General features: G+C 46.0%; 1 protein-coding gene across 5 annotated transcripts; it reads right to left on the bottom strand.

Annotated features, from left to right (window-relative positions):
- Window positions 1-1850: 1850 nt before the first annotated feature.
- Slc49a3 (solute carrier family 49 member 3) lies at window positions 1851-11522 on the bottom strand. 5 transcript variants are annotated; one of them, XM_057772553.1, is made up of 11 exons: window positions 11430-11522; window positions 11092-11285; window positions 8273-8431; window positions 7823-8036; window positions 7569-7645; window positions 6777-6914; window positions 6575-6691; window positions 6013-6165; window positions 5639-5796; window positions 5224-5333; window positions 1851-4520 (listed from the first exon to the last, which is right to left on the bottom strand). In XM_057772553.1, the coding sequence occupies exons 2-11, from the start codon at window positions 11227-11229 to the stop codon at window positions 4240-4242; spliced, it is 1545 nt and encodes a 514-aa protein (XP_057628536.1). In that variant the 5' UTR covers window positions 11230-11285; window positions 11430-11522; the 3' UTR covers window positions 1851-4239. The 5 variants fall into 5 exon arrangements, with proteins under 5 accessions (XP_057628536.1, XP_057628538.1, XP_057628539.1 ...); XM_057772555.1 differs by lacking the exon at window positions 6777-6914; XM_057772556.1 differs by lacking the exon at window positions 8273-8431.
- Window positions 11523-25744: the final 14222 nt, after the last annotated feature.

Here is a 25744-nt window from a genome sequence, read left to right as displayed (position 1 = left end):
AGGATTGCCCAGCTATCAGATTCTTGGGCCAAAGCCTTTCAGCACCTCTGCTGATAGGTAGCACTCTATCCTCAGTACCTATAGTTTCTGCAGCATCCAGTTGCCTGCATTGACTCAGACCCCCAGCCTTTGGCCAATAATATGGCACAAGGCCATGAATAAAACCTCCTGGTGCCCGGGCCAAGAGAAGGGGTATCTGAGTAACCACCAGGCTACCTAGGCTTACTCTGCAGTTGTCCAGTTCCCTGTCCTTGTAGGAAGTGGTAATCAAAGTCTGCGCTATCCTAGTAGAGCAGGCTGGTCTCGAACTCACAGAGATCCACCTGCCTCTGCCTCCCGAGTGCTGGGATTAAAGGCGTGCGCCACCACCGCCCGGCTAGGCAGATAGCATCTTAGGACAAGCAAAAAGCTGGATCCTGGGCAGGAAAGACTCAGGCATGATGAGCAGGCAGCCAGGGAGGTGCAGAGCAGGGGCATCCAAGCGTGTATACACACACATTCACTTACACACGGGTGTCTTTATGTGTGTGCTCATGTGAACATACACAGTGGTGTGGGTGTAGAGGTACATGCCCCACGGTTGCCATGGTAACAAACTGGACAGAATGAGGGAGGGTATGAGCATGGGACGCATGAGTCCATCCTTGGAGTCCATTTACCTGGAGCCCTCTAGGACTGGACACAGTGGACTGACTGAACCCTCCAGTGCCACAGCTCCCCCACTGTGTGGTCCCCCAAACCATGGCTTGTCCCTGCTGTTCCCCCAGTTCCTTCAAAGCCCTCGTTCTTGGCACTCCTGCCTCTCACGCCAGCAGGAATACCAAGGAAAATGGCACTGCATACCCAGAGAGCACCCTCCAATGTCTTCTCTAACTCTGAGCAGACCCAAGTTCTGGAAGTTCTAGGACATAAGTCTGCCTTTGCTCCCTGGTATAGGGGACACATGTGACCTCAGAGTGTCTGTCCCTTTGGTGGAACAGAGCCAGGTGTGGGGTAAAGGTAGGAACTGGGGCAAAGCTGGGACACCAGCAGTGCAATAAGCCTGGCATCGGCTCCTAGGTCCTCATGCTCATGAATAAGAACAGCGAAAGCTTCATTGACAAAGAGGACCTATAGGATACTTACACTTCCTTGAGTAGGTGTGATTTCATCCTCAAGTATAGCAAGGACATTGTCCCTAAATGCTGATACACACTCATATTTTGGGGGTATTATGGCCACCTGTAGGTTTGTTTAGTTTCCTTTAGTTATACTAAAGGACTTTGCTCTCGGGGGTCTCAGAATAGCTCCTCAAGACTCTGGTTTGTTTAAAGCTGGCAGAGGGTGTTCAGGGTGGTTGGAAAACTGGAATGGATTTGAGGCAGGAACTGGAGAGGCAACCCAGTGCCCTATTGCACCCCCACCCCTCCACATTACCCCTAGGCTCACCCTGTGGGCTTGGAAGAGTGTGTATGGGTCAGCTTACGCATTATCTCAGAGCCAGATGCCAGCTCTTCCCCCACCTTCAAGTCACTTCAGCTGGCACTTAACCCTCTCTGTCTCAGTGGCCTGCCATGGACATTCCTGAGGCAGGGCGCAGGAGCCTTCTGTCCTACCTTAGAAGCTGGGAAAGGCAGTTATATTTTACCTGAAATGGGGGTTCCCTAGTGCCCATCTTCTCTATACTTGAGAACAGAAACAGTGCTTAACTTTCTCCTTCCTCCACAGAAGATGGTGTCCTTAGATTGACTCAAGACTGTATCCCCCACACTTGGGCCAAAATACACTTTTTATTATTATTATTATTATTATTATGCTCTACATTTTTCTCTGCTCCCCTCCCTGCCTCTCCCCTCCCCTTCAACCCTCTCCCAAGGTCCCCATGCTCCCAATTTACTCAGGAGATCTTGTCTTTTTCTACTTCCCATGTAGATTAGATCCATGTATGTCTCTCTTAGGTTCCTCATTGTTGTCTAGTTTCTCTGGGATTGTAATTTGTAGGCTGGATTTCTTTGCTTTATGTTTCAAAACCACTTATGGGTGAGTACACGTGATAATTGTCTTTCTGGGTCTGGGTTATCTCACTCAAAATGTTTTCTAGATCCATCCATTTGCCTGCAAAATTCAAGATGTCATTTTTTTCTGCTGTGTAGTACTCCATTGTGTAAATGTACCACATTTTCCTTATCCATTCTTCGGTCGAGGAGCATTTAGGTTGTTTCCAGGTTCTGGCTATGACAAATAAAGCTGCTATGAACATAGTTGAGCACATGTCCTTGTGGCACGATTGAGCATCCTTTGGATATATACCCAAAAGTGGTATTACTGGGTCTTGAGGAAGGTTGTTTCCTAATTTTCTGAGAAATTGCCACAGTGACATCCAAAGGGGCTGTACCAGCCTATCTAGCTCTCTGTAGACTCTCTCACCATCAGAGCCCTGGTTCCCAAATGGAAGCCAGAACGACCCATGTGGATGAACAGAGGTTCTTCGGGCCCAGGAATAGGAAAGACTCCTTAGATGGTACAGCAAGACTAAGCACTGGATGCTTCAGGACAAGATAGGACTCCAAAAGCCTTTTTGTGAGCAGGCACCAATACAGAGACCATCCTAAAGGTCTTCAAAATGCTCAACCTTGATGGCAGGGGCAGCATCCACAAGGAATAGTGAGTCTGGCTTAGGGGCTGGGGAATATCCACTCTGAAAAGAGACATGCCTGGGCCCAAGTCCACCTCACCAGGCCCTCTTGAACTCTTAGTTCCAGGGCCTCAAATAGCCACCTTGAGACCCGAAGAGCAGAGTCATTTGGAATAACTAAGAGAAGGATTATTCCTGCTATTTGGCCCTTTATTACCCAGGGAGGCATCGTCCATCTATTGCTGTCTTAAGCCCCTTTCATAGATGGCTTACTTAAATGTAGCACTAGGGAAAGGAAACATTCTGGTGTCCCAGGCATCTGCCCCTTACTTCGTCAGGTACCTGCTGTGAGTCACCATGGGCTCCAGGGACCATTAGGCACCTGGGTTTTGACAACAGGTTGGTAGGAGGTACACATCAGACTATCCCCAGGCCTCCCACAGAGGAGCCACAGTAGGAACTTTCCACTCTTCCTCAGAGCAGCTAACCCGTCTCTTTCCACTCTCAGCATCAAAGGTCTACTGATGTCCCAAGCCAACAAGATGACTGCAAATGAGGTTCGCCCAACCCCCACCCCTAAAGTATATCAGAGGGCAGCTAGGGGCAGCATTCCCCCAAAAGCATACACCACCAGTCTGCTACTAGCTAGCTCAGTAATAGAGGCAGCAGACTGGGAGTCAGGAATAAAGTGTAGGTCCTAGCTTGTCTATACCATGTATTCCTTGCCGTCACCAGGACATGACTCCTGGTAGCCCCTCCCCTTCCCCAACTCCTCTTTGTCTTACCCACTCTCTCCATCTCTCTTCTGACCCCACCTAGCATACATCCCTAGCCCCTCCCTTGGCTGGGTTCTTAGCCCTCTGTCTCTCTCCATCCCTGAACAGGTCAACCAAGAATCAGGAACCCACTGAATGGAGTCAAGTGCCTGAAATTTACTGTGTCTGGGCTGGAGCCCAGGAACCTGGTCTCTCCCTGCTCCTACCTCCACCAACTTGATGTCCCCGCCAATACCCTACCCATCTTGGGCTGACTCTTAGAGAATCAGATGCTAGAGTTTGCCTTCATTGATGTGGCTGGCAACCTAGACTACAAAATGCAGAGCTATTGGTCCTCCTACGTGCAAGAGGCAGCAAGAGCTTCTCCATCCTTCAGGCTGCAAGCTGTAGCCAGTTCAATAAAGTTGGACACATAAACTTGCCTGTGAGTGTTCATTAGAGGGGGTGTATCTACCAGAGACCCTTCTGCTCCCTACTCTTAGACAGCTCACCCCCCTCTGTGCTATCCTAGAATCAGGCTAAGTGTCTGGTCATACAGTTAAGACAAAAATCTTTCTGCACCTGTCTACCTCAGACTGGCCATGCCATGGTCCCCAGAACCCCCTCAGTTTCCTAGCAGGAATCTTCCACTCACTCCGGCCCCTGAACAGACACTCCCTGCAACAGCCACCACAAGTCTGGCTTGGCCAGGGTCTACCCTAACTGACCAGTATCCACACAACAGCAGTTATTTTCAATCTATCATTGTCTACCTAAGGACCAAAAGGCAATCCTGTCATGCCCTAGGTATGCTAAAGACTTTGTGTCCCTGTTAGAGTTTTTAGCGTGACAGGCACAGACAAAGAGACCCTAGCAGGTCTCTGCTTTACCAGATGTCTCTGCCCATTCTGAGTGTCCTTTAGGAAGAGAGGCAGGACAAGGAGCTTCCTGCAAGGCCCCAGCTGGAGGTGTTAATCCAGAAGTCTCAAGGGGTGGCACTTGGGTGGAGCTTATTGTTGGCTCCCTGCCACATATCCTGGGCGAAGGGGATCCTCCAGACTCAGCCTCCAGGCGCCGATATGGGGTGTTGAAGAAGAGCACCAAGACACAGGTGAAAACGGTACACAGGCCAGCCATCAGCAGCAGAGACACTAAACACACAAGCACAGGTCTGTCCCTCAACTGCCCAGGCAGTCAGGGTCCCCAACTTCCACCACAGGCAAGCCTTAGTAGACCTGACACAGCTGACCCTAGGGACAGTGACCACAGAGAGGTCTGCAGACAGTCTTGATCTCAGGCCTCAACAGCCCACAGGATGTTCCCAGACCCAGGCTCCAACAGCTGGGAATCACAGGTTATGGGGACACGGGTGTACTTCTGGTCTCTAACCACACGCATCCGAAAACCTCTATCTCTGTCTCTCTCAACCCTGTCCATCTCTGATCAACCTCCCCCCATCTGTCCAGGTCTCTATGCCCCTTTCTCTCTGTGTTCCTGCCTCTCTTTCTACGTAAATTTCTATTTCTATCTCCATCTTTATCTCTTTCCTCCTTTTCACTTCAAGATCTCCGCCCCCTTTCTAAGATCTGTCTCTATATTCCTGGATTTCGAAACATGTCACAAGGGGGCAGGGATACTGATGCTGGATTTCTGTCAGGGTCTCGGAACTACACCTACAAGCAGAGCCCAGGCATGTGGCCATATTGCTTCACACCCACACCAACTGGTGACTGCCCAGTAGGGTGTAAAGACCAACAAGACCCAATATCCTCAGCTGGGCCAGGCCTCCTAATACCCTATCTTCCTGGTGTGGTAATAGCTCTCTGGGGCCAAGGCCTGGGCTCAGACACTCACCTGTCCAGTCTAGAGGCTCCTCGCCCTGCCGGCAAGTAGAAAAGGATGGGCCCGTTCGCCGCATGGTCAGCGCCGTCAGTAGCAGCATGATGAGCACACCCTCGGCCTGCCTAGATACAGAGGGCCCTCAGTCTGGGCAGCAAAGCTCTCGGCCCACCACACCGAATGCCATCTTGGGAAGGGAAAAACACCTATAGCCACGGGTGCAGCACCTGTCACTCCTGAAGCAGTAGGCTGCCTTTGTCCACACTGGCCCTGCAGAGGCACAGACGTGCCCGCAGCAAGTACTCAGTACATGCTTATCCCGGTCAGAGCCAAGCAGTTCCTGGCTTCATGGATCGGGAGCCATGGTGCAAGATCCACAAAGAAAGAATCCATGCCCTGGGAGAAGTGACCAACACAGAAGGATACTCACCCCAGGACAAAAATCAAGCCAGCAGAGGCACCTTCACCCACAGGAAACGAGCATTCAACTGCCAACTCCATGACCACGGGTGCCACCGAGAAGCCAAACAGCCCCAGGAGGGAGCAGATGGCGGCCAACGCAAAGGTCTGTCCCTGCAGCTGGGACACCTGGCACCAACAAGGGGTAGAGAATGGAACAGGGATGGCGGTGAGTCATGCCACCTCCCCTGTGAGTTCCTAGACTGAGTGACAGAGTGTGGCGGTGAAGCCAGTCCTACCCAGGGTTACCCGACACTGAGGCGCCAGCTCTGGGGAAGCCACCGCTGTCCCTCACCTGCCCGGCTGCCATAGTCTCCCTCCATCTTTGCTCCTGATGAGTCTCACCAGAGCAAAGGCCACGAAGGTCATGGAAGTCAGACAGAGGCCTATCTTGGTGGCTTCTGTGAAGTGCTTGGTCCGATCCACATACAGGCCTAGAAGCAGTGCCCCCAAAATCCCAAACACGATGAAGAGAGCCCCACAGAGGCCTGAGAACTCCTGGAAGTGGGGAGGGCAAGCTTAGAACCATCTGGAGGCAGGGAGCCAACAGGGCTCCTGAGAGCATACATCATCACCAGGGAGGTTCCAGAGGGCCAGTCTAGGCAACCCTGTCAAGCTGTCTCCTAGCATAGATTTTCTACAATGTAAACCTCACAAAGGGAAAGGGGTATCACCACAGATACCCCATAGACCCTAGATACATGCCTATGGCCCATGAGAGACCTACACAGCCGCTGTGTCAGGAGGCAGAGGTCATGACCCAGAGATATATAAACAGCCATGGCTACCACCTCCATGAGAGGCTGTTGATCTCACCCCTATCAGGCAGGGGTGAATTGGGTGCTCAGGAGCAGTAGGTAACCCTCGCAGAGGCAGAGCCCACTCCAAAGGCAGGACTACAACTTACATTGGAGTAGCCATTGGTACAAAGGATCTGTTCCAGGAGGGCTGAGAAGCTGGAGAAGATACCAATGCCACCACCGAAGCATATGGCCAGGATGACATAGGCCTTATTCTGGATGAGCTAGAAAGAAAAACAGCCCTCAACTCAGGAGCCCAAGCAAGCTTCTGAACACAGCTTCCCCACCCCCAGAACCCACACAACCCACCAGTTTGAGGCCCTGGAGGAAACTCTCTGAAGTGGAACTGGCAGCCCCTGTAGATGGCGGGCTAGGAGGCACGCTCTCCCAGAGGCAGGCAGTGGCCAAGAGACAGGCAAGGGCAGCAGGGATAATGTAGATACCAAGCTGGGGAGAGATTCTGAGTGTCACAAAGAAGCCACACTAGTGATGCAGGCCTTTAGCCCCAGCCCTAGAGAAGCATATAAGACTGGAGGAGACAGCTCTTAGACACAGTCTCATCTGAGATTCCTGCAGGCAGGATTGTCATTTCGGACTGAGGTACAAGTAAGAGACAGTAGCTGGCTGTTTTGCTTTTCTGACCAATATCTGTCTCTGGGTTTTTATTAATCATGCTACACCACACTGACACATGTGCCCCCACATGTCTCAGTCTGTTCTGTCCACCTTACTAGCTGACACCTGGCGTTAATCTCCAGAATCAGCAAACCCCACTCCTTTGGGGGGCTGAATCCCTCTACCCTCATCTGTTCTTCATGGCTGTATGTAGAACCTAGCATTCAGAATAACATTCAAGGATGAAGCCCTTCTTGATAACACCAGCCCAACTTCCCAGCTCCAGACTTAGCCCTACATAAGAAGCAGATCATGTTAACATACCTAGGATGTCATAACAACAAGCATTTATATACACCAGGTATATGTGTGTGTGTATAGATCACATACCAGTAAAACTACCATATGTACTGTATATAAGTATACGTATATACTCAAGTTGACACAGCACACAGGCCACATGTAAGATCATCAAGAGCCCCTCACCATCATGGGGATGTCTTCTGCCTTCTTGACTAGCGCAGGAGATAGCACATTTGCCACAAGGATGCCCAGAGGATTTGCTGGGTAGAAAAACAGTTGTATAAGCTCAGTTGTGACAGGGCACACCCCAGCCCTTGTAGGAAATCCTGCCTGATTCAGGCACTTTAGCCTTGTCCCAGGCTGGAGAGCAGAGGACACACATCCAGCAGGGTCTGTGAGCTGAGCCCAAGTTGCAGAGGTCCCACCCCGGGACTCACACATAGTGCCGATCATGTTAGCTGTGGCTCTCTGGTGCTCTGGGAACCATAAGGCAGCCAGCTTGGCTGGAGAAGAGATGACCAGGGTCTGGGCCAAGGCACAGAGGCTCTGGCCACTCATGAAGAAGGCAAATGGATTGGGGATCCTGACATCCAAGCAGGGCACAGCACGTAGCAAACTTCCAGCAAAATTCAACCATGCACCCAGGATAGTCTGTAGAAATGGAGAGTCAAAAGACTGTATGCCTGTCAAGACCCTTCACACCTACATCTCCAGATGCCTATCCCTACCTTATAGGGATACTCCAATATCTACCTGCCCTCCCCAGCTGCTTTGCCTGGAGAGCCCAGCCAGAAGGACTGGTAGACTCTAATCTGTAGATGAGACCAAACTTCTGCACCCAAATTCAAAGGGTCCCTCCCTCCTCACACAGGCATGGGATAACTTACCGCTCCACGGAGCCCAACAGAGTCCAGAACCCAGATGGCTGCCATGCCAAATGGGATGGATACCACAAGGTAGACTAGTGACAGCCAGTTGATCTGCTCCATGGACAGGAAGAAGTGCTGTGCGATGGTGTCTGCTACAGGTGCAAAACTGAGCCATAGCTATGGGACACACATAATCAGCTATGGGTCACAGACATTACCTAGACCTATGATCCACATTTGACTAGCTCAGAGTAGGAGCAGGGGTGTGGGCATGCCTGTAAAGTCTATGAGGACAGAGCCTAACAGAAACTTTGGGTCACCCTGCTAGAGAATCACCCTTGTTCTGTTATAAACCATGAAAGCAGCCAGGTATGGCCCACAGCCTGAACAGCAGTGAACCATGAACCAGCCTGGAGGCAGATATGAGGCCAAAAACCTGGCCAGAGTCTGAAGGACCACTAACCTCATCAGGATTGGTCTGAATCTCTGAGGCTAAAGGCAATCAATGGAGATTGTGTCCACTGCTTGGGAGGTACTGTGTTGAAGGTGGTGGAAAGATGAAAGTGGGCAGCTGAGACTTGGCTGTGAGTAATGAGAGACAGAGAAGCCAGAATCTCAGTGGGTGGGATATCCTGCACACTGAGTGGGTCATAGCACTTAAGGACATAGTCCTGGCGCACACAGGGTAGGAGGGGGAGATATGGGCATGAGTGCAGATGGTAGCCATGGTTCCAAATTTCATGGTTGAGCAATGTGCTGAGACAAGATAGACAAGGAACACATTTTGGGGGAGACTATGAGGCCTGGTGTGTGGAGGAGACTCCATGCCAGACATCCAGACATGGCTAAACGATGCCTTGGGGGCTCAGAACATGCATGAGGACCAAAAAGGGGCCAAACAGAGCCAAGACAGAAGAGTTCAGAGCCCAGGATGGATGGAATTGATGACATCTCTCTCTGTACAACATCCTCCTGTCTTAGGCATTACAAAGCATAGGGACTCTGAAACCCAGAAGAGTGAAAAAAAAAATGTGGAGGAAGTTTTTCTGGGGGGGCTGAGTGGAGAGATGTCACCCAAGCTTAGAACAGTAAAGAGGATAGATATGTGGCCCAACAAGGGTGTGTCCCAAATCAAAGTTCCTGATGAACCCTACTCAGGATGTCAAAGGTCCAAGCCACACCCTCCACAGCTGAACAGAGAGTGTCAGGCTTCCCAACCACAAAGCCTCAGGAAACCCCAAGGTTGTGCAACAGCTGCATTTCCTTTTTTTCTCAGAGAAGGATACAAGAACAGATAGGTCTCCCAGACTTAGAAAGTGCCCCATGCAGGCCCAGTTGTCTCCTGCCTGACCTCATGGAGCAAACAGGGACCAGGTATGTTTTCAGAACCTGTGTACTGAGCAAGAAAAACAGAGCCCGCCGGGCGGCAGTGGTGCATGCCTTTAATCCCAGCACTCAGGAGGCAGAGGCAGGTGGATCCCCGTGAGTTCGAGGCCAGCCTGGTCTACAAGAGCTAGTTCCAGGACAGGCACCAAAAACAAACAAACAAAAAACACTGGAGCCCATCTAGCAAGTCTCTCACGTTTGTTCTTGTTCCTCCCAGAGCTGTGGCCCACATACAAGAGGGCAGAGATATCTCACACAGATGTGGGAAGAAAAAAAGTCCATCCATCTCACCTACCGGACAATACTTTGAACCAGCTCTCAGCCTTGCCCTAGCTCACCCCCTGGCCTCCTTCCCATGTAAATCACAGGGCCATCTTTTGGTCTCACAGCTATGTGCCCCTCAGGCTGCTCTCTCAGAATCCTGGAGCTCGTCACCAGCTACAAATGAGCAGGGACCCCAGGAAGCATGACTGAACATGTAGCCCACAGGTCACAATGAGGACCCAGGCAGGATCGTAACAATTTTTAGCATCAGGGTAACATTCTGTTTGCTCCATAAGGACAGCAGGACACTACCCAAGTGTCCCAGGATTTCCCGCATCTACAGAGGTGAGATTCAAGTAGATTGCTGCATGTATCCGCAGACATTCATCCCTAACCAATTATGTTTCCTAATTCTAGAAACTGGACCTGTGAGCCAAACCATAGCAGCAAGTCCCAACTAGTAAAGGCAGCTACCAGGAGAGAAGTTTCCGATACTGTCATAGTTAATAAACACAGCAAGTATCACCTGCATCCCTCTCTTTCACCCAAAGCTGTTTCTTCACAAGAGCAGGGAAAAAGATAGGGCCATCAGAACCAACCTACTGCTGGTTCAAACTGAGTGCCAGTGGGTAGCTGAACCCATGATACGCGGTTGTACACCATCTACACCGAGGGCTGTACTTCCTCATGGCCCCCAGGCTTGGCACGCTCTGAGCTATATTTGTTAAAATTCATAGCTGCATGGCCCAAATGCTAGCCATTCAGCTAAGTGGCCACAATGTGACCCAAAGTTTCTTCACACGTACTAGGGAGGGAGACCCAGAACCAGAGAGGTGCAGCGTTGGCTGTCTTTGAGCGGCAGACGGTAACAGCTCCACGCTAGGGAGGAAGGATCACCAGCAGTCTACCTGTGCCTGATGGGATGAAGAGGGACCCCCTGACATTAGCATTTGGGGGATAGGGAGGGTATGAGAAGAAACCAACAAGTTACAGGGTTGAGACCCTTGAGACTAACAGACCTGTCGCCTTGGCTGTTCCCTCCCAGGCAGAACAGGTATTTACCCCTTCTTTTACAACCTCTTGGGCTAAAAGAAAAGTCGGTTCCGTGAAGAAGCAAAAACAAACTGGCGCTGGGGCTGCTGGAAAGACCCCGCCCCGCCCGCCCCGCCGGTCCCAGCGCCCGGTACCATCGCGTTGGAGCAGCTCAGAAGGCTGACCGCCAGCAGGAAGACCCAGCGGCGCGCATAGACGCGGGGAACAGGCACCTCTTCTCCGGCGTTTGCAGATGTCCCCAACCTGTCCCAGGCTTCCAGCCTGTCCCCCATAGTCTCGGCCGCCTGCGTGCATTTCACAGCAAAGTGCTGCGCGTGGGTAGGATATCCTAGGACCAGGGCCGGGAGGAATGATCTGGTTAGTCCCCGCCCCAAAGGAGAAATTGGGTGGGAGAAGCAGGGTTACCGTCCGACAGAGGCCAAGATGGAAACCGGAGGGATAAAAATCCCCTTTAGAGCTAATTGTTTTTTACCACAGCCTGTGTGTTCTGCACCGGGAACTTCATCCGCGGTGGAAGGTGCCGGAAAGGGGTCTCTACTTGAGCAAAATCTGCATTTCTTGAAAGGTCGTGTCGTCCCCCCCCGCCCCCCCCCCGGTCAAATTCTTGAGGTCCTAAGTAGCAGCTCTTTAACGGCTCGAGACCAACCAGGAGGAGGAGAGTGGGTTCAGTTTTCCAAAAACCTCCAATCCAGGACAGTTACTAGACTCCTCCTAGAGGAGGAAGAGGCGGGGTGGAGGACCAGGAAAGGCTGTTCCTGGCTACACCACCCCTGCCTGCAGGTAGGCAGCTGCCAACTCCACTCAAGACTCTTTAATTTGCACCTGGAAAACAGCTGGGTTGAGTAGGCAGGGGCAGTTGCTTTCTGTGGTTAGAAAGGAGGCCTGGCAAAGAAGTTAGAAGTCACCTGACTCTGGGCTAACGCAGTTGATAGGAGTCACCCGACGACGCTTGCCACTGTTTGGCCTGACTGGTTCAGGAGAAGCCTGGTAGGCCAAAGTTCCTGTTCAGACTAGTGAGGAGTGAAGAGCTGTTAGGGCAGGAACGGGGAGGGCGACTGGCCAGGAAGGGTCAGAAAGTGAGTTTCTCACAGTGAGGAGGCTTTTTCTGCTTCAAACACATCCCTATGGTCTTGCCCTCAAGATTACTATTCCTTTTGTTTGTTTCTGGGGCTTAGGGATTTAGTTTTGAGCTGGAGTCTCACTTGTGTAGTCTAGGCTGTTTATCTTCAATATCGGATGGTACCACCTTAAGCCATACGGGCATGAGCAAGCCCGCTGTGTGGTTCCAGCCTTTGGTGTGTTCTTAGCGGGGCTGTGTGCATGTCAGATGGATTCCCCACTTTGGAGGTGAAGCCCTGTCCAGTAAGGAGAAAGTGAGCAAAGCCCTGGTGATACCCTGAAAAGGGCAGGATATTCTGAGACTCATGATGACGTCTGTGGTCCCTGCCCTCTTCTCTGTCGTTCCTGTCTCACCCTGCTTACCCTCAGGCCATAGTTTATGGTCACTTCCCTGAAGACCTGGTCCCCCATACCCTACCCCTGTGGCCTGGAGCTGCTCTTGGCTGGGGACTTTGACATCCTGATATTCTGTCTGGGAGACTGAGAGGGTAGTTCATGTGTCACTCTTCGCTGCTCAGGGCCCTAACTTAGAGGGAAACATGCCTGTCACCAGCGTCTGGTTTAGGTAGCCTATCTCCAAATGGGGCATTGACGTAGTTACTTCCTGTTCTGCCTGTATTGTTTAAGTAAACCTGCTGACCTGCCTCCATCCACTATCTTAGGGCTCTTGTGCTAAGCAAGTGAGTTCAAGGAGGTTATCAAGCGTGAGATCAGTACACAATCAACAGTTGTCTTCCTAAACACTCTACCAGTGTGCACAACATGGAAACCAAAATGAAAAACAATACATTCATGATCTCATCAAAGATAATACTGAGCTATAAGTTTAACAAAACAGGTATAGCACTTACATGCTAAAAACTGTACAACACTAATGAAAGAAACCAACAAAGACCTACAGAAATGGACAAGATACTTTACTCAGGCAGTGAAAAACTCAGCATGTTAGCTGATGTTAGTTTTCTCTGAATTTACCTATAGGGTTAATGTAGCTTCTATCAAGAAGCTTTCCTTTCTTTCTTTAAATATTGAACATGGATTTATTGTTTTAGATGTTTGAATATTGTAAGAAAAGAAGTAACATAAAATGAAACATAGAAATTTTAAAATAGATAAAAATCAAGGAATAAGTGACAACTGTGTGTGGTATGAGGCATCTGTTCATAGGCCTCATTTGTCTTGTTGAGAATGATTTGAAAAGCTTGACCTGGAAAAAAATATTGAGAATTACCTCATGCTCCAAAACTAATGGATAGGTTCCAGGTTTGATTAGAGAAGAAAGGGTCTCACTTTGTCTTCCTGGCTGGCCTAGAACTCACTGTGTAGACCAAGATGGTCTTATATGTACAGAGATCCTCCTGTCTCTGTCTCTGCTGAGATTAACGGTCTGTGCTATATTTGGCACATACATGCACGTTCAAGAGGATTTTCTACACACAGATCAGAAGAAAATATTTGCAAACCACATATCTAACAAAGGACTACTACATAGTGTTTTTCAAACCCAATTAGAACATGGGCAAAAGACTGAAGAGAATAAACAGATGCCAATTAAGGATTAATGACTAACTTTATTAGCCACCAATAAAATGTTAATTAAAACCATAATGAGCTAATACCATACTTCTTTTTAGAATCTTAAATAAAAATACTGACAACTTTAAATGTTGTCAAGGCTATAGAAAACAAGTTGGCAATTTCTCATAAAACTAAGAAGGTAGTTATCACATAAGCCAGCCATTTCAGTCATGAGTATTTATCCATGAGAGATTAAAAACCTGCAGCACCTTTATTTGTGATCATCAAAAAAATGTAAACACTCAGGTGTCCTTCAATCAGTGAATGGTCAAGTAAACTACAGCATAAGCTCTATGGAATATTACTTGGGAATGAAGAGCAAATACATATGGCTTCCTGGAAAAGTATGCAGAGTAAGAGTGTAAAAGCCAGCCCTACAGGTGATATATGTGTGTGTGTGTATGTATATGTATATATACATGCATATATATGTATATATATGTATATATATATATATATATATATATATAAAACAAATGGAATTGCACCATTTGCGATGGTTTGGTGTGGTCTGGGTGTGTGTCTCAAGTGTCCCTATGCCATAAGCTTTTCTCCTAAAGTGTTGATATTGAGATGGAAGAGGCTTTAAAAGATGGGGCCTTGCCAGGCGGTGGTGGTGCACACCTTTAATCCTAGCACTCAGGAGGCAGAGGCAAGTGGATCTCTGTGAATTTGAGGCCAGCCTGGTCTACAAGAGCTAATTCCAGGACAGGCACCAAAGTAACACAGAAACCCTGTCTTGAAAAAACGGGAGGGGGGGGGCTAGTGGGAATCTTGTTCTCCAATTTTCACAGGACCTTAACTTAGTTCTCCATATTATTATTTAAAAAGAGAAGCTTAGGTGCCAGGGACTTCGCTCAGTGATAGGATGATTGTTTAGAATGAGCAAGGTCCTGAGTTCAACCTCCATTGCTGGAAGAAAAGGGGGTAGGGAAGGGAAGAGAGGAAAAAGCTTACTTAGCCCATCCCGTCACTATGGCTTCCTGCCTGCCAATGTGATCACTCCTCTAAGCAATGTTCCCTCGTTATGACAGCATTCACCAGAGTTGAGGTGATGACTGTGCCAAACACTTGAATCTCATATACACACACACACACACACACATATATACCAAACATACCTCTTTTCTTGTAAGAGTTACCCAGGCTCATGCATTTCATCACAGTAACCAAAAATAAACTAACATAATATTTATATACAGCAGTTTTGTAAAGACAAAACTTTAGAACTGAAGAGTGGTATTGGATAGGGCTCGGAGGCTAGGGTGGGAGAGGATGGTTGTGAAGAAGCAACAGTAGGGTCTTTGTTAGGCAGATAGTAACCTTCATATGACCATGAAGAAGCCTGGCATCTTCCCTAGTGATCTTCAGGGGCTTGGTTAACATTCAACCCCCTAGGCCGGGTGGTGGTGGCGCACACCTTTAATCCCAGCACTCGGGAGGCAGAGACAGGCGGATCTCTGTGAGTTCGAGACCAGCCTGTTCTATAAGAGCTAGTTCCAGGACAGGCTCCAAAACCACAGAGAAACCCTGTCTCAAAAAAAAAAAAAAAAAAAAAAAAAAAAAAATTCAACCCCCTAGTCATGATGAAATCTATATTAAGTGTCTTTCCTTCTATTTTAAACCAAATTTATACTTCTTCCAGCAGCTCAAACCAACACTAAGAATGGCTTCTCAAGCCTGTTTGTTTTTCCCAAACAGTATCTTATCAGAAATCAAGCAATTGATACAAAGAGAACATGAAGCAAGGCCATTTTTTCTGGGAGACTACCAGGAATAATACTCTGAGATGAGATGGGGCCAGGAGTCCTGCCTGTTATTTATCTGTTGTTCACCTGCTTCTCCCAGAGAATGTTGGGGATGTTGAGGGCGAGGGTTCCCATCTGTCTGTCCCAATTATTTGTGTTACTATAGCTGCCTATATCTTGGGAAAACAAAGGTGGAGAAAAAGAAGCCCTTCAGATGTGGGCCACTCCTCTACACAGCTGTCAGGCACCCACATACAGCTGTGTAGAGCCTCCCAGACCTATCTGGTTCCAACAGCATGCCTCCTTCCTGTATCTGCCCAATGACTCACCTGTGCCCCACTAATCTAACCAGGGCCCAGCTGCAGGAAAACTACGCAAGGTACACACACCCAGCAGGGACCGTGTTAGCATATCAGTATCCAGACTCTCAGGTGCCTCAAGCTGATTGACCGTGACTTCATCCTCATGAACATGAAAGCATCCATTGCTAGAATGTGAGTCTTTTTGTTTTTTGGGGGGGAGTCTCTGATCACTGTCATCTGGACTCTAGTTTGTCCCTACAGAGAAGGCCCCCAGGTGTTTACTTCTTTTCTTCCCTTCCCCATCCAGCCCCAGAGCTCTCATAAGCCCCAAAATAGAAACCAGAAAGTGTCTATAGCTCAGCTTGTAGCCCCCACCCCAGGACTGCATGGCTCCAGAACTATTAATCTCTTAAAGAAGTGAAATCTTTGGTTTTCCTATTTGTATGTATAATATTAGATAGGAATTTTCTGATTAAGTATGGTGTGAAATAGTATTGGGTATCTCTCTCTCTCTCTCTCTCTCTCTCTCTCTCTCTCTCTCTCTCTCTGTGTGTGTGTGTGTGTGTGTGTGTGTGTGTGTGCTACTGAGGCTTGAATGCAGACCCTTGGACAGGCCAGGTCAATCACTCTATCATGCAGCCACACCTCCATCTCCTGTATCTTTCTGTGTAAAAATCTGATGTTTATACTGTGAATTTATCTGGACTGAAACTGTATTTAGTTTGTGTTAATGTTTTATGCCCTTGCATAATATTTAGGTTCTAGTGTGAGATGTGAGATGGGTCTTTCCTTCGTGTATATAGAAATGGTTATCTTCCTTTTTTGTTTAAGTGTGACCAGGGGCTGCTTCTAGTTTAAGAATATGCAGACGTGCCGGGCGGTGGTGGCGCACGCCTTTAATCCCAGCACTTGGGAGGCAGAGGTAGGCGGATCTCTGTGAGTTCGAGACCAGCCTGGTCTACAAGAGCTAGTTCCAGGACAGGCTCCAAAGCCACAGAGAAACCCTGTCTCGAAAAACCAAAAAAAAAAAAAAAAAAAAAAAAGAATATGCAGACGTAAGGAGTGTCTCTTTAGGGGCTAGAGAGACTGCTCAGCAGTTAAGAGCACGTGCTTCTCCTGCACAGGACTCTGGTTTGGTTTCCAGCACTTGCATGGTGGCCAACAAACATTTGTAATTTCAGTTCAGGGGATACAATGTTGATACTTCTGACTTACTGATACTAGGCTTACATATGGTGCACACACACACATACACACACACACACACACACACACACAGAGGCAAAACACTCATACACATTGTGGCGGTTTGAAAGAAAATGGCTCCCATAGTGAGTGGCCTTAGGAGATATGGTTTTGTTGGAGTAGATGTGGCCTTGTTGAGGAAGTGTGTCCCTGTGGGGACAGGCTTTAAGGTCTCATAGCTCAGGCTACATCTAGTGTGGTCTGTTCACTTTCTGTTGCAGACAAATTAAAATGTAGCTACCTTTCCAGCACCATGTCTGCCTGCATGCTGCTATGCTTCTCACCATGATAACAGATTAACCTCTGAATTGTAAGCCAGCCCTAATTAAATGTTTTCCTTCTTAAAAGTTCCTGTGGTCATGGTGTCTCTCTTTTTTTTTTTTTTAGAGATACAGGATTGTTTTTTATTTATTTATTTATTATGTATACAATATTCTATCTGTGTGTATGCCTGCAGGCCAGAAGAGGGCACCAGACCTTATTACAGATGGTCGTGAGCCACCATGTGGTTGCTGGGAATTGAACTCAGGACCTTTGGAAGAGTAGGCAATGCTCTTAACCCCTGAGCCATCTCTCCAGCCCCATCATGGTGTCTCTTCACAGCGATAGAAACCCTAAGACACACATAAAATAAAACAAGTATAAAAAATAAAGATTTTAATTACTTAAAGAGAGTGTATGTAGTGTAGAAGGAGCACATATAAAATCAGAAACTTGGAGGGGCTCGATTTTAATTGTTCGTAAGCACAGCTAACCTGCCAGAGTTTCACACATGCAAATTATAGGAAACAAAAGATTCCTAGGTACAGACAAAACATTTGATACCCAAGGCAAGTGCAGCTGACTGTAATGATTCCTTAGCTGATCTGGTAGTCCTTGTATACACATTGGGGTAAATATCAGGAAAATCCTGGTTAGAGCAAGTCTGCCCTCCAAACCCAGAACTTCAGGGACCTCCTTATCTCCTTTCCAGAGGGAAGCTTGGTTTATACTCTGGAATCTATGCCCCCCTGATGTGGGATATCCTTCTGTATATGTGTTGCTTTTATTGGTTGATGAATAGAGCTGTTTCAGGTGATGGCTTAGCGGAGTAAAGCCAGACAGGAAATCCAACAGAGATATATATAGAGAGTAGGCAGAGTCAGAGGAGACACCATGTAACTGCCAGAAACTTTCCAGTAAGCCACAGACTCATGGTGATACACAGAATAATAGAAATTGGTTGATTTAAGATGTAAGAGTTAGTTAATAAGAAACCTCAGCTAATAGGCCAAACAGTGTTGTAGCTAATATAGCTTCTGTGTAATTATTCGGTCTGAGTAGTTGGGAAACAAACAAGTGTTCTCAGCTTACACCCCTCTTGTTCTGGGAGGGAAAGGGCAATCTCCCCCTAGCTCTGGCAGCTCCTCAATCTCACTATCCCAAAGTCTACTAAACACACATTATTTTATTTTATTTTTTCCATGATATTTATTGAGCTCTAAATTTTTCTCTGCTCCCCTCCCTGCCTCTCCCCTTCCCCCTTCAATCCTCTCGCAAGGTCCCCATGCTCCCAATTTACTCAGGAGATCTTGTCTTTTTATACTTTATACTTCCCATGTAGATTATATCTATGTAAGTCTCTCTTACTGTCCATATTGTTGTTTGTTGTCTAAGTTCTCTGGGATTGTGGTTTGTAGGCTGACTTTCTTTGCTTTATGTTTAAAAACCACCTATGAGTGAGTACATGTGATAACTGTCTTTTTGTGTCTGGGTTACCTCACTCAAAATAATGTTTTCTTTCCATCCATTTTCCTGCAAAATTCAAGCTGTCGTTATTTTTTTTTTGCTGTGTAGTACTCCATTGTGTAAATATACCACATTTTTCTTATCCATTCTTCGATTGAGGGGCATTTAGGTTGTTTCCAGGTTCTGGCTATGACAAACCAAGCTGCTATGAACATAGCTGAGCACATGTCCTTGTGGCACAATTGAGCATCTTTTGGATATATATACCCAAAGTGGTATTATTGGATCTTGAGGAAGGTTGTTTCCTAATTTTCTGAGAAATCGCCACACTGACATCCAAAGGGGCTGTACCAGCTTGCATTCCCACCAGCAATGCAGACGTGTTCCCTTTACCCCACAACCTCTCCAGCATAAGTTGTCATCAGTGTTTTTGATCTTGGCCATTCTTACAGGTGTAAGATGGAATCTCAGAGTTGTTTTGATTTGTATTTCTCTGATGACTAAGGATGTTGAGCAATTCCTTAAGTGTCTTTCAGCCATTTTAGATTCCTCTGTTGAGAGTTCTCTGTTTAGGTCTGTACTCCATTTTTTTTTATTGGATTTTGTGATCTTTTGGTGTCCAATTTCTTGAGTTCTTTGTATATTTTGGAGATCAGACTTCTGTCTGATGTGGGGTTAGTGAGGATCTTTTCCCATTCTATAGGCTATCGTTTTGTCTTGTTGACCGTGTCCTTTGCTTTACAGAAGCTTTTCAGTTTCAGGAGGTCCCATTTATTAACTGTTTCTCTCATTGTCTGTGCTGCTGGGGTTCTATTTAGGAAGTGGTTTCCCGTGCCAATGCGTTCAGGTGTACTTCCCACTTTCTCTTCGATAAGGTTCAGTGTGGCTGGCTTTATGTTGAGGTCTTTGATCCATTTGGACTTGATAAACACACATTCTTTTTTATTTTTTTAAAGATTTATTTATTATGTGTACAGCATTCCTTCCATGTGTGCCCGCAGGCCAGAAGGGGGCGCCGGGTCTCATTATAGATGGCTGTGAGCCACCATGTGGTTGCTGGGAATTGAACTCAGGACCTCTGGAAGAGCAGTCAGTGCTCTTAACCACTAAGCCATTTCTCCAGCCCCCTAAACACACATTCTTAACCTGGCTAAAACTACACTGCTGTGAGGACAGATATTGTACAGAAGCATAAGGTGTTCATGGAGAGTGACGTCTCAATAGGATCTAATTTGAACTATGTATTGAATTCACTATATGAGCGTGGTTATGGCTTATACAGTAAACTGTGTGTATGGTGTGTGTGTGTGTGTGTGTGTTTTACCACCTGAATAAAGAATGATAAAATTAAAGAGAATAGGTTGGTTTGAGCATGGTACCAGCACCTGGAATGTGGAGGTGGGAGAAGCAGTAGTTCATAAGGTCATCCCAGCCACATAGAGAGTTGGAGGCCAGCCTGGGCTACATAAAACCCTACCTCAAAAAAGTTAAAAAATCAAAAACTAAGTACACAAGTTTTAGACTTTAATGCAGTTACCACCCAAATAGTTTTACAGTGTCACTTCAAAGAATGCTGGTACTCTCTTACACAGTTACTCTCAACAACCGCCTGTCTGTCTCTGTTTCCACGGATTTCCCCGTTCTGAACGTTGAATTTTAACAGAATCATGTGATGTGTGCCTTCTGTCACACTTGTGTGACTGACTTTTTTCACTCGACATAGTGCTTTTAGGTTTATCCACACTGTGGCAGGTACCAGTACTCCAGTTTATTGCCAAATAAGATTTTACTATCTGGGTTGCCACATTTTATTCACTCATTCACTTATTCATTCATTAACTGATTTTACTATATTTGGATATGCCACATTGTATTCATTCACTCACTCACTTATTCATTCATTAATTGATTGACACATGGGTTGTTACCACTTTAGGATCATTGGAATTGTTGCTACTCTGAGTACTTCTGTATAGGTTTTGTGTACACATTTGTCTTCATTTCCCTAGATCTATCTCTAAGAGAGGGATTGTCGAGTCTTATGTTTATCTTATCTCACATTTGAGAAGCTCCAGATGGTCTTTCAAAGCAACTAGGTCATTTTTGAACTCCCACTATGTATAAAGACTCTATTTTCTCTATATCCTCACCAAAAACTTGCCACTGCCTGTGTTTTTAGTTATAACCATGCTAGAAGGTATTGTGTGGTATCTTGTAGCTGAGGTTTATATTTCCTAGTGGCTAAAGATGTTGAGTTTATTTGTCTTTGTGTATTTACTTTAAGAAATCATCTCACTTGGGGCGGTGGTGGTGCACATTTTTAATCCCAGCACCCAGAAGGCAGAAGCAAGTGGATCTCTGAGTTTGAGGCCAGCCTGGTCTACAAAGCAGGTTCCAGGATAGCCTCTTGGTGGTTTTTCTTTTCTATTTATTTTATTTGGTATTGTGATGGCTATTATTTGTAGTGATATTTCATTTGTATTTTAATAAATAAAGCTTGTCTGATGTTCAGAGAGTAAAACATCCACCCTGGTCAGCCTTACAGACCAGGCAGTGGTGACACGCACCTTTAATCCCAGTAGCCACACTAGTTTGCCATAGAAATCAGATGGTAGTGTTGCAGGCCTTTAATGCCAGCACTAGAAAGGAATATAAGACTGGAGGAACAGCTCTCAGACACAGTATCATCTGAGGTTCCTGGAGGAAGGATCATCATTTCAGACTGAAGTAGAGGTAAGAGCCAGTGGCTGACTGTTTTGCTTTTCTGACCTTCAGGTTGAACACCAATTTCTGTCTCTGGGTTTTTATTAATCGTGCTGCAATCGTCTTTTTCTTTCCCACATGTCTTTTAGAACAAGCATCTTCAGAAGTTTTGGTTGGGATTCCATTGAAGCTATAGATAGGTTGAGAAGACCTGATGCCTTGACAATATTGAATCTATCTATAATTTATCTATTTTATCTGCCTATCTATATATCATCTATGTATCTGTATATATCATCTATCTATCATCTATCTATCTATCTATCTATCTATCTATCTATCTATCTATCATTTATCTACCTACTTACCTACCTATATCTGTGAACATGAATTATCTCCATTAAAGATTATTTTATGTGCATAGGTGTTTTGCCTACATGTGTGTTTATGTATCATTTGTGTGCCTAGTGGCTGAGGAATCCAGAATAGAGTATAGAATCCCATGGAACTATAGTAATAGATGATTGTAAATAGTCATGTAGGTGCTGGGAATCAAACATTCTGGAAGAGCAACCAATGCTCTTAATGAATAGGCCATCTCTCCAGCCCGTCTATATTTATTTTTACATCATCAGAGTTATGTCAATCCTACGTACTGATTCTATACACATTATCCTAAGGACGCCTCAGAGCTCATATTATTTTCCTCCATGGGATTTTAGTATTTACCTATAAACGATGAGGCCACCTGAAAAACAACCACAACATCATTATTATATCTTAAGATGGACTTTAAATCTCTGACATCACCAGATGCTAAAACAGGGTTTACTCATCTGACTGTTGCAACATGTGCTTCATCTGGCTTGGTTTCCTTGATTCAGCAGTAGGTACTAGAGCTACTCCCATAGGGAGGGACCTTAGCTGCTTTTCCCATCTCCATAACGAACCAGATATGGCTATGGCTCCATTCCTACTTCCCAGGTCCAGACAAAGTTTCAGTGGCAAATCTGGGAAAACTTCTTAAGATGGGTGTAGGTGGACTTTTCTGCCCTGCCAGCTGCTCCCCAAATAACCATACAAAGACTTAATAATTATAAATGCTCAGGTAATATCTTAAGCTTGTTTTTAGCTAGCTCTAATTTATATTAACCCATTTCTCCCTTCTTCTCTCCCTCCCTCCCTCCCTTCCTTTTTTTTCTTTTTTCATACAGGGTTTCTCTGTAGCTTTGGAGCCTGTCCTGGTACTACCTCTTATAGACCAGGCTGGCTTCAAACTCAGAGATCCACCTGTCTCTGCCTCCCGAGTGCTGGGATCAAAGATGTGCGCCACCACTGGCCAGCTATTTCTGTTAATCTGTGTGCTGCCCTGAGGCTCATTTACTTCATGTATGCACTTCCTATACTGCTCACTCTGCATCTCATGGCATCTCCACAAGACTCCTCAGGCTCTAACTTCTTCTTCCCAGCCCCCTCCTAGTCTGGCTCTCCTTTCTAATCTCTTCCTGGCCAGCTATAAACTAGTCAGATCTCTATTAACCAATGAGAGTAATACATATCTATAGTTATAGTGGTATATTATTTGTGTTTTAATAAAAAAAGCTTGCCTGAAGACCAGAGGGCAAAGCAGTCACACTAGTCAGCCATACAGAACAGGCAGTGGTGGTGCACACCTTTAATCCCAGGACTCAGGAGTTGGAGACAAACAAGTCTCTGTGAGTTCAAGGCTACCCTGGGCTACACAAGGTCAATCCAGAAACAGATTCAGGTGGTTGTGGTTCACACCTTTAATCCCAGTGTTTGGGAATCACACACCTTTAATTCCAGCAGTAGGGAGATAGAGATAGGTAGCACGGCTAAGTGGAGAGAGAAATATACAGGGGAAGAGACAGGAACTCACTGGAGTGTGGAGTCTGGGGATTTGTGCAGACAGGATCTTGCCCTTTTGGTCTGAAGATTTGGTAGAGGTAAAAGATCTCTCTAGTGGCTGCTGCTCTGCTTTTCTGATCTTCACCTTGAACCCCAGTATCTGTCTCTGAGTTTTTATTATTCATGCAACAACAGTGTACAAAGATTGTTCAACAACAGATGGGATCTGTTCTGGCTGGGTTTATGTCAGCTTGACACAGCTAAGGTCATTTGGGGAGAGGAAGAAAATGAGAAATTGAGAAAATGCCCCCACCAGAATGGCATTTTCTTAATTAGCAATTGATGTGGGAAGGTCCAGTCTATTGTGGGTGATACCAATCCAGGGCAGGTAGTCCTGGGGTATATAAGAAAGCAGGATGAGCAAGTCAGTAAGTAGCACTCCTCCATAGCCTCTGACATTAGTTCTTGGCTCCAGGTTTCTGCATTGAGTTCCTATCTTGACTTCCCTAGATGATGAACTGCAAGATGGAGTAAACTCTCTCCTCACCAACTTGCTTTGTGTAGACAGAATTTTCTGTCAAGCCTGGTCCTGCAGCTGTTCAGTTCCAAAGAAGCATATAGAGGCTTATATTAATTATAAACTGTTTAGCTTATTAGCTCAGGCTTATTAAAAACTAACTCTTAAAGCTTAAATTAACCCAGTCTTTTTTATTGTTTTTATTGAGCTATATTTTTTCTCCATTCTCCTCTCTCCCTTCCTCCTCCCTTTCTGCCCTCTCCTATGATCCACATGCTCCCAATTTACTCAGGAGATCTTGTCTTTTTCTACTTCCCATGTAGATTAGATTCATGTATGTCTCTCTTAGGATTATTTTGTTGTCTAGGTTCTCTGGGTTCTTAATTGTAGGCTTGTTTTTCTTTCCTTTGTGTCTAAAAGCCACTTATGAGTGACGACTATATATTATATTTGTCTTTCTGGGTTTGGGTTACCTCACTCAATATGTTTTCTAGATCCATCCATTTGCCTGCAAAATTCAAGATGTCATTATTTTTCTCTGCTGTGTAGTACTCCATTGTGTAAATGTACCACATTTTCCTTATCCATTCTTCGGTTGAGGGGCATTTAGGTTGTTTCCAGGTTCTGGCTATGATAAACAATGCTGCTATAAACATAGTTGAGCACATGTCCTTGTGGCACAATTGAGCATCTTTTGGATATATATACCCAAAGTGGTATTATTGGATCTTGAGGAAGGTTGTTTCCTAATTTTCTGAGAAATCGCCACACTGACATCCAAAGGGGTTGTACCAGCTTGCATTCCCACCAGCAATGCAGAAGTGTTCCCTTTACCCCACAACCTCTCCAGCATAAGTTGTCATCAGTGTTTTTGATCTTGGCCATTCTTACAGGTGTAAGATGGAATCTCAGAGTTGTTTTGATTTGTATTTCTCTGATGACTAAGGATGTTGAGCAATTCCTTAAGTGTCTTTCAGCCATTTTAGATTCCTCTGTTGAGAGTTCTCTGTTTAGGTCTGTACTCCATTTTTTTTATTGGATTATTTGTTCTTTTGATGACCAATTTCTTGAGTTATTTGTGTATTTTAGACATCAGCCCTCTGATGTGGGGTTGGTGAAGATCTTTTCCCATTCTGTAGGCTGCTGTTTTGTCTTGTTGACTGTATCCTTTGCTTTACAGAAGCTTCTCAATTTCAGGAGGTCCCATTTATGAATCGTTTCTATCACTGTTTATGCTGCTGGGGTTCTATTTAGGAAGTGGTTTCCTGTGCCAATTCATTCAAGTATAATTCCCACTTTCTCTTCTATGAGGAAATTAACCCATAATTCTTATCTATGTTTAGCCACATATCTTGGTACCATTTCTAAGCAAGGCATTCTCATCTTGCTTCTTCTGTCTCTGGCTGGTGACTGCATCTCTGCCTTTCCTTATCCCAAAATTCTCCTAGTCTGGTTTCCCTGCCTATACTTCCTGCCTGGGTACTGGCCACTCAGTGTTTTATTAAACTAATATGAGTGGCAAACCTTTACAGTGTACAAACGCATTATCCCACAGCAATGGTGTTTTATCATAGCAATGGAAACCTAACTAAGAGAAATTCAGACTGTGTTCTAGATTCAAGTGGGATTTCTGGCAAATCTTTACCTGGTGGTCCCTCTGTCCATCAGAGGCACAAAGTACCTACCTTTTGGTAATGCTACTGTCAATAATAGTTGTTATATAACATAGCTGTTTAAATTGTACAATTTCCCCCCAAGTGCTGAGGAGCAAACCCAGGGCTTTACACATGACAGATAGTGTTCAGTAACTGAGTAGCAACTTAGCTATTTCCGTAATTTTATTTTTGATTGATGTGGGATTACCCTCTGAATGCTGTGATTACCATTAATGAATAAAGACACTGCTTTGGACCTATAGCAGAGCAGAATTTAGGTAGGCAGGGAAAACTAAACTGAATGCTGGGAGAAAGAAGGGTGT

The sequence above is a fragment of the Chionomys nivalis genome, chromosome 6, assembly GCF_950005125.1.
Source record: "Chionomys nivalis chromosome 6, mChiNiv1.1, whole genome shotgun sequence".
Lineage (NCBI taxonomy): Eukaryota > Metazoa > Chordata > Mammalia > Rodentia > Cricetidae > Chionomys > Chionomys nivalis.
Note: the sequence above shows the minus strand (reverse complement) of the source record. Positions and strands in the feature narration are given on the sequence as shown.

Coding starts and splice junctions, on each gene's coding strand:
- Slc49a3 (XM_057772553.1), bottom strand. CDS start 11,229: ATGGGGGACAGGCTGGAAGCCTGGGACAGGTTGGGGACATCTGCAAAC. Junction 8,432..11,091: donor TGAGCTGCTCCAACGCGATG/GTACCGGGCGCT, acceptor TGTGTCCCATAG/CTATGGCTCAGTTTTGCACC. Junction 6,692..6,776: donor TCCTCCAGGGCCTCAAACTG/GTGGGTTGTGTG, acceptor TTTTCTTTCTAG/CTCATCCAGAATAAGGCCTA.